General features: G+C 38.0%; 1 protein-coding gene across 2 annotated transcripts in view; it reads left to right on the forward strand.

The window, feature by feature from the left end:
* Positions 1–7,265, forward strand: part of p4ha3 (prolyl 4-hydroxylase, alpha polypeptide III) — a 36,282-nt gene extending 29,017 nt beyond the window's left edge. The window contains exon 13 of one of the 2 annotated variants that reach the window (XM_061877343.1): positions 107–7,265. In XM_061877343.1, coding sequence (XP_061733327.1) covers positions 107–177 — 71 coding nt within the window. In that variant the 3' untranslated portion in view covers positions 178–7,265. The remainder of the gene's footprint in view (positions 1–106) is intronic. The other variant, XM_061877344.1, reaches the window with a different exon arrangement.
* Positions 7,266–8,283: the final 1,018 nt, after the last annotated feature.

Here is an 8,283-nt window from a genome sequence, read left to right on the forward strand (position 1 = left end):
GCAGTCTCAGTGAAGGCTATGTTAGTAAATAAATATTGTGTAAGCATATCCATAAAGACGCTTGAAACATAACAGACGGAACATCTTTCCAACTTGTTTGTTCCAGTGGCAAACAAATGGATCCACGAGCATGGCCAAGAGTTCCGACACGCCTGCAGCCTGAATCCTGAGGAGTGAGGTGGACGGAGTGTATTCCTTTTGGAGTCAAAAGAGCGAGGGACACGTGCAGGCATCAAGCAGCCTTCAAGCAACTCGAGTGGATCGCACAAACCCGAGCAAAAAGTAACAGAGGCGTTTATAGCGACGAGCCTCCAGAGGCCAAAAGATGTACTGGCCAGGTCCTGCAGATGCACACAAGATTGAGAACACTGCTGGATTCACTTAACGGTCTAAAGATCCAAACATGCTTGCTTGGATGAAAAGATTTCTGAGTCTACAGTGACAAACACAACATGTCAAGCTATGTTTGGATGCTGACAGCCTAATTACCTCCTCCAATTACACAAGGGAGGAGTCTGTGCTTCAATTAGTGCACTTCCATACTTCCATTCTGAATGTATACTGTTGTACCTCACAAACACGCCCTGAATGGTTTGTGTACAGCAATGGACCCTAACCACCCTCAATCACTGCCATCTTGATACATACAGTGGGGCAGAAAAGTATTTATGGGAGAACTTGCAGAAATTGTGCAAGTTCTCCCATTTAAAATGATGACAGAGGTCTGTAATTTTCATCATAGGTACACTTCAACTTTGAGAGACAGAATGTGAAAAAAATCTAGGAATTCCTATTGTAGGAATTTTAAAGAATTTATTTGTAAATTATGGTGGAAAATAAGCATTTGGTCAACCATTCAAAGTTCTCACTGATGGATGGAGGTTTTGGCTCAAAATCTCACCATACATGGCCCCATTCATTCTTTCCTTAACACGGATCAATCGCCCTGTCCCCTTAGCAGAAAAACAGCGTCAAAGCATGATGTTTCCACCCCCATGCTTCACAGTAGGTGTGGTGTTCTTGGGATGCAACTCAGTATTCTTCTTCCTCCAAACATGACGAGTTGAGTTTATACCAAAAAGTTCTATTTTGGTTTCATCTGACCACATGACATTCTCCCAATCCTCTGCTGTATCATCCATGTATCCATTTGTGTATAAACTCAACTCGTCGTGCTTGGCCATCCTAAAACAGCACAATTTTAACATATAACATGTGTTTTAAGAAGAAAAACAAACTTTTAGATATGAAATGTACAAACAACTTCAATAGTTTTATCAGTTGATAATTACATATATCCAATCCAATCCCCTTTAGCTGTACAGCACTATTAACAACAGAACTGTTTCCAGAGTGCCGCACATAAAAAGTGAAGTGAAGTGAATTATATTTATATAGCGCTTTTTCTCTAGTGACTCAAAGCGCTTTACATAGTGAAACCCAATATCTAATTTTTTTTTTACATATAAACCAGTGTGGGTGGCACTGGGAGCAGGTGGGTAAAGTGTCTTGCCCAAGGACACAACGGCAGTGACTAGGATGGAGAAAGCGGGATTCGAACCTGCAATCCTCAAGTTGCTGGCACGGCCACTCTACCAACCGAGCTAAACCGCAATACAAGATAAGAAACAATAAAAAGTAATTACATTAAATAATTTAAAATAAAACAAGTAAAAAACTAATCAATAAAATAGAATGAAACAATAAGAGACAAATCAATAAAATAAATCAATAAAATAAACAGAGGACCATTAGACTCATTTAAATTTAAAAGCCAGAGAGTAAAAGTTGGTTTTAAAGGGGAAATGCACTTTTTTGGGGGAATTTTGCCTATCGTTCACAATCATTATGGAAGACAAAAGGTTTTTTTCTTCACATTCTAACATGAAAAATGGTCTCGTTTTAGGTACCTAGCAATGCAGCTAATGGGTGCAATCAATTCTACCTCTAAATCACTTTGACAATGCATTAAAAAAACGTCAACAATACTTCATTTACGCTCCGTAACCTGTATAATAACCAAACTGTAGTAACATTGTTATTTTAAGAGCGAACACTGAGGAACTCGGTTTTTGTATTGTATTAAGTTGATTGGCAACACTAAATTGGCCCTAGTGTGTGAATGTGAGTGTGAATGTTGTCTGTCTATCTGTGTTGGCCCTGCGATGAGGTGGCGACTTGTCCAGGGTGTACCCCGCCTTCCGCCCGATTGTTGCTGAGATAGGTGCCAGCGCCCCCCGCGACCCCGAAAGGGAATAAGCGGTAGAAAATGGATGGATGGACTAACACATCAGCATGCTACGGTATTAGCCGTTAAAGCTAACTACGGCAAGAGATAAGTTAACTTCTACATTAGCACAGAACGTGTTTGAGTTAGGAATGCAGAACACAATGTGCTAAGACACCAATCTGTACTGACTGAAAAACATGAACAATCATATTACAGTATCTGTAAAATGTTAGCCCATATTTCATGTTTTGTCCGTACACAGTTAAAGTTAGCCAGATAGCTTGTGCTGTCTGTCATGATACACACATGACGTGCTGCTTGGATCATGATTAATATAAAGTGTGACTCACTGGATGGACAGTTGTCTCTTTTGTCCAGCTGGCCAGGGGCGTTTTTTCAAACTTTTTTGGAGTAAGCATGCCATTTATGACCAAAAAGCTTGTCTCCAAATTCCACATTTGCAGCTTTGATTCACTTTCACCTCACTCTCTTGGCTTTCGTCTGCTCCAACGCTTCACCCTCTTCTTTGTGCTGGCTTCTAAAAGCATTAGTTATTCCTCCATAAATTCAGATTAAAAAAGATAAAGTTGTGAATCCTAATTTTTCCCAAAAAAGTAATCTTCGTTGTTTGTTACCAAGTCTGCCATGATAAGAAGACACGCAAGTTTTTTGTATCTGGAAGTAGGAACACGCTCTAAGTCGGAAGTGCGCCGCTATGGAAACAGAAATCAATGCTCCCAAATATAGTAAGTATTGCACATAATACATATTGTTATGAACATGTCTGTTCCTACATTATATATATACTTGCTGTGTGTATATAAAACGGTGATGGAGGGTTTTGAAGTTGTCTTAGAGGGCTTTGAAGGTGTCAGGCTTGTCCCTGACAGTTTGGCTATGTTAGTTTTTTCCTCTGCATTTGTCTTTGTTCCTGACAGCAATCTTATTTTGGTAATTTTTCTGATTTTCTCCCAGAGTGCTTTTTTCCCTCAGCTGTGGCTGATTGGCACCTGGCCACACGTTTTGTCAATCAGCCAGCCGCTAGTTAGACCTGCTTTCTCCTCCAGTCAGTGCTGGATTATTGTCATTAATGCTTTTCGTAGAACCTGTAGCTGCTTGCAGCGTGCTGTCTTTTTGTTGCTAGTTCCTGTTTGCTGGATCCTGTTTCCTGTTCCATGCTACCAGTTTGTTTGTTCCTGGTTCCTGGTTTGTGATTCCTCTTTATTTTTACATTTTTGGACATTAAATTATGTTTTCTTATTCAATGCCTGCCACCGTCTCTGCATCTTGGGGTTTGTCAAAAATTCAACGTGACAGAATACTCCAACCTAACACGAACCCCGCAGAGATTTCCGTGGCGGAGAGGCTTAACAAAGCACTCAGGGAGAAAATCAGGAAATTACCAAAATAAGAGTGCAGACAGGAACAAAGACAAATGCAGAGGAAAAAAACAACATAGCCAAACTGTCAGGGACAAGCCTGACAAAAGGCTCCAACGGTGACTGCTATTAGCCGCATCTTTCAAAGCGTTTTTTATCGTCGTTAAAATTCTAATTAAAAAAAGATGCGTGTTCTTGTCTCTGATATTGATTGTGAACGATAGGCAAAATTCCCCAAAAAGTGCAGTTCCCCTATAAGACGAGACTTAAAACATTCAACAGTGAAGGCTGTGAGAAGGCAGAACATTCCATAGTTTAGGGCCCACAACAGAGAAGACCCTGTCTCTCTGTTTTAGCCTCGTTTTAGGTCCACAAGTTGGAACTGGCCCTCGGGCCTCAATGCGCGAGTTGGGGCATACATTTGGATGAGGTCCGTGGTGTACTTGGAGGCCAGTCTAAACAAAGCTTTAAAAAACAAATAGTACAATTTTTTTTATCAATTCTAAAACGAACAAGAGGCCAATGCAGGGAAGTGAGATTCCGGGTGATGTGCTCCCTTTTTTTGATTCCGGTTAAAAATTGTGCCGCAAAAATAAATAAACTGTGCCGCACAGTCCTGGACTAACTGTAACTGACTTATATTTTAATGAGAGACTTATACGGCTTATACGGTATCTCCTTCCAGCTGCTTCTCCGTAGATTCATGGATAAATGCCCGGCGCTAAGATATCATTTAAACATCCTTGTCCGGCATTAGACTCATTCTCCTTCAGTACAGCGCCGACTATAGCAGTGACGCGTTCCTCCTGCTTTGTCAAGTGGACTACTAAAGCTGTCATGTTTCTGATGATTTCTTTCTTTAACTCAATGAATATCATCTGTTTCTTCTTAGCACTGTCCGTAACGCTCACTTCTTCCACGTCTTCCCCGTGGTTGGAAAAAGAAAAAGAAAGTTACGTCGATCTCTATCTGTAAGTTAATGCTAACGAGTAAGACCAGACATTTTAGGGTAGATCTTACAGGGTTCACTGTTGCATTTGCAATGCTACCCAATGGCAGAGATGCTTGTAAGTCACAGTGGGCCCCATTCAAATATTGTTCTTTGGCCCACTTACAAAGTTTTTAAGGAGATTTTTGTATTCACCAGTGTTTTCGTAGCTGGGATTTTTTTACTAGGTAAGAACAAAATGTACGAGTGCTCCAAAGCACTCTTAGGGTGGCCTATTTGTTCTTAAGTGTGACAATTTCCCTTACTTCTATTGTCTAATGTTAAATTAATATCATAGATAGATAGATAGATAGATAGATAGATAGATAGATAGATAGATAGATAGATAGATAGATAGATAGATAGATAGATAGGTAGGTAGGTAGGTAGGTAGGTAGGTAGGTAGGTAGGTAGGTAGGTAGGTAGGTAGGTAGGTAGGTAGGTAGGTAGGTAGGTAGGTAGGTAGATAGATAGATAGATAGATAGATAGATAGATAGATAGATAGATAGATAGATAGATAGATAGATAACATATTTCACGACCATGTAGACCTATTTGCCCCAAGTGACAGATATTGAACGCTGCAGTCCCCCCTTTCTTAAACTTATGTTTTGACATTAGGTATTTCCCCTGCGGGATAATACAAATTTCTCTTCTGTAATCTGTTTGTGTTTTCTCCTTGTGTTTGATGTTTGGTTTTTCCGCCGGAATTGTGCCATCATATGGGGAATTAAGGGTGTTTACCTATGCAAATTACCGAATTAAGGGCGTTTACATATGCATATCAGGGAAATAAGGGGTGTTTTATGCAAATTATGATAGACACGCACGTGCTAACCATTTGACATTCAGCAACTTAAGAACACCAGGTGGGAACAATTTGGTCGTTTAATAACACGTCATGAATTTGAATCGACTCCTCTTAGGAAATCACTTAGGAAGAAAGATAAGAGGAAAAGTTAGGAACTCATTGCTGAATGGGGACCAGTATTGCTTGCAACTTAAAGCATAGCAATCAGCCAAAAGACAGCTCTTATCTCAAAACACTCTTAAATCAAGGTGCCACTGTATTGCGACAGAGTGCAAAGTGACTCATTTAGGAAAGAACTACGTTGTTAGGAACAAAGTACGCAGTATGCACATTTAAGTGTAAGTCTGGAAGTGTGTGATTTGGAGCACAGTGCATTACACTGCTCATTGCTGCCACCTGCCAGACTGGAGTGGAGCGCCAACGCTAAGTTAGCATGTCATTTCTTACCAATCAAACAAGTGACAGGATATTTGTTTGCATTTTTGTCTGTTGGTTATTCATTTTGTCAGTTAGTAACTGTGTTATAAGGTGTTTAAAATGTTGCTGAGCCACAGAAAGCCACACGTGGGGATTATAATTAAAACTTTAAGTTAAATATATTTATCTATTTAACAATTATGCCTAATAAACTTACATAGAATAGAACCCAAAGCTGTGATTCAAATGAAGAAGTTACCGGTTGTTTATTTTCAGGCACTGTTTTAATGGCGATTTTCCTCAAGCCTGAACTCACACAACATGCTCTGTCCACAGATGTCTTCTCCAAACTGCAGCGAGGGGCCCCCGACTATGTAGTTGGAAATCACTGTTTGTCTCCAAGGCACAGAAGGGCCTTTGAGTGTATACGTGTGTTTTCGATGCGCCATGCTGATTCAATGACAGGACTGTGAGAGTGAAAAACGAAGGTGGCGCTCCTCTTGCCCATAGCAAAAATAATCTGACAGTTGGGAGTTTATAATGGTAAACATATTACATCCGTATGGAATTCTCACAATCAATGGGGATGCTTTGCCCGCATCTGTTTCTGTTTTAATTGCAATCAATTATTTATTCATTCCTCAGAAAATATTATTACATTAATAACAATGTATTTATGTAAATTATAAACAATTATCATATCAATCAATCAATCAATCAATGTTTACTTATATAGCCCTAAATCACTAGTGTCTCAAAGGGCTGCACAAACCACCACGACATCCTCGGTAGGCCCACATAAGGGCAAGGAAAACTCACACCCAGTGGGACATCGGTGACAATAATGACCCAGTGGGACGTCGGTGACAATGATGACTATGAGAACTTGCCATAAATTCTAATGCTATTTAATTAATAATACTGTAATAATCCTACACATTAAAACATAGTTGGCATTTTGGAGGAAAAAACTACCTAAAGTAACCTTATGCGTCTTTTTGCATTTATTTATTTATTTTTTAAATTTTAAGTTCATCACATTATTAAGTAATGGCAATAATTATTAGACACTAAATTGTAATAGTTTAAAAAAAAGTACACAAGTAGCATTAATAATATATTTTATTTATAGAGCGCTTTTCAAAACTCAAAGATGCTTTTTACAGGTAAGGTAAAACAAATCAGGGTGTATAAATTAGCAAAAATAACAGTAAACAATAAAAAAAATAGACTGTATATCATGAGTCCTTACAAAAAAATGTTTTGTTTTTGCATTGTTTTTGTCAAAGGTGCTGTATGTGTGTTTGTGTTTTCTTCTCTTCGTCTATTATTGTTAGCATTTTTTTGCTGTTTTGTTTTGTACAGCACTTTGTGCTTGCCATTTGTATGTGCATGAAAAGTGCTATATGAATAAAGTTGGATTTGATTTGATTTGAAAATGGTCAAGAAAAAACAATCATGTGACCGTAATGAGAATAAGCTCGGTATAGAAAATGGATGAGTGGTACATTTTTTTTTTTTCTTCTAATCAAAGCAATCTTATCAGGTGTCATATATATATATATATATATATATATATATATATATATATATATATATATATATATATATATATATATATATATATATATATATATACCCCCAACCGGACATCTCAGCGTTCTTTTGGTCTTTTAAACTCTTTTGCCACCTCGACTACCTGCTCGTTCCCATGGCAACCAAACAAACAGGCCTGCAGTGGGATTTGTTGCCAAGCAAGAGAGACATTTCACCCGGCTGTCCAAATACAGCCTTAAACACATGACACTGACCTTAAAAAGTGGACAACATTCTTTATATTGCGCAAGTGAGGACTTTATTTCTGTGATATAATGTATTATGTATGATATAATGTATTATTCACCTTGACATAATTATATTCTGCTTATTTACTTGCTAGTCCGCTGGTAAGTACATGAAATCCCAGCATTAGGAAACAACTAGAACAGTGGTTCTCAAATGGGGGTACGCGTACCCCTGGGGGTACTTGAAGGTACGCCAAGGGGTACATGAGATTTTAAAACAATATTGTAAAAATAGCAACAATTCAAAAATCCTTTATAAATATATTTATTGAATAATACTTCAACAAAATATAAATGTAAATTCATAAACTGTGAAAAAAAAATACAACAATGCAATATTCAGTGTTAACAGGTAGATTTTTTTGTGGACATGTCCCATAAATATTGATGTTAAATATTTATTTTTTTGTGAAGAAATCTTTAGAATTAAGTTCATGAATCCAGATGGATCTCCATTACAATCCCCAAAGAGGGCACTTTAAGTTGATGATTACCTCTATGTGTAGAAATCTTTATTTATAATTGAATCACTTGTTTATTTTCCAACAAGTTTTTAATTATTTTTATATCTTTTTTACCATATTGTTCAAGAAAGACCACTACAAATGAGCAA

The sequence above is a fragment of the Nerophis ophidion genome, linkage group LG18 (genome assembly GCF_033978795.1).
Source record: "Nerophis ophidion isolate RoL-2023_Sa linkage group LG18, RoL_Noph_v1.0, whole genome shotgun sequence".
NCBI lineage: Eukaryota > Metazoa > Chordata > Actinopteri > Syngnathiformes > Syngnathidae > Nerophis > Nerophis ophidion.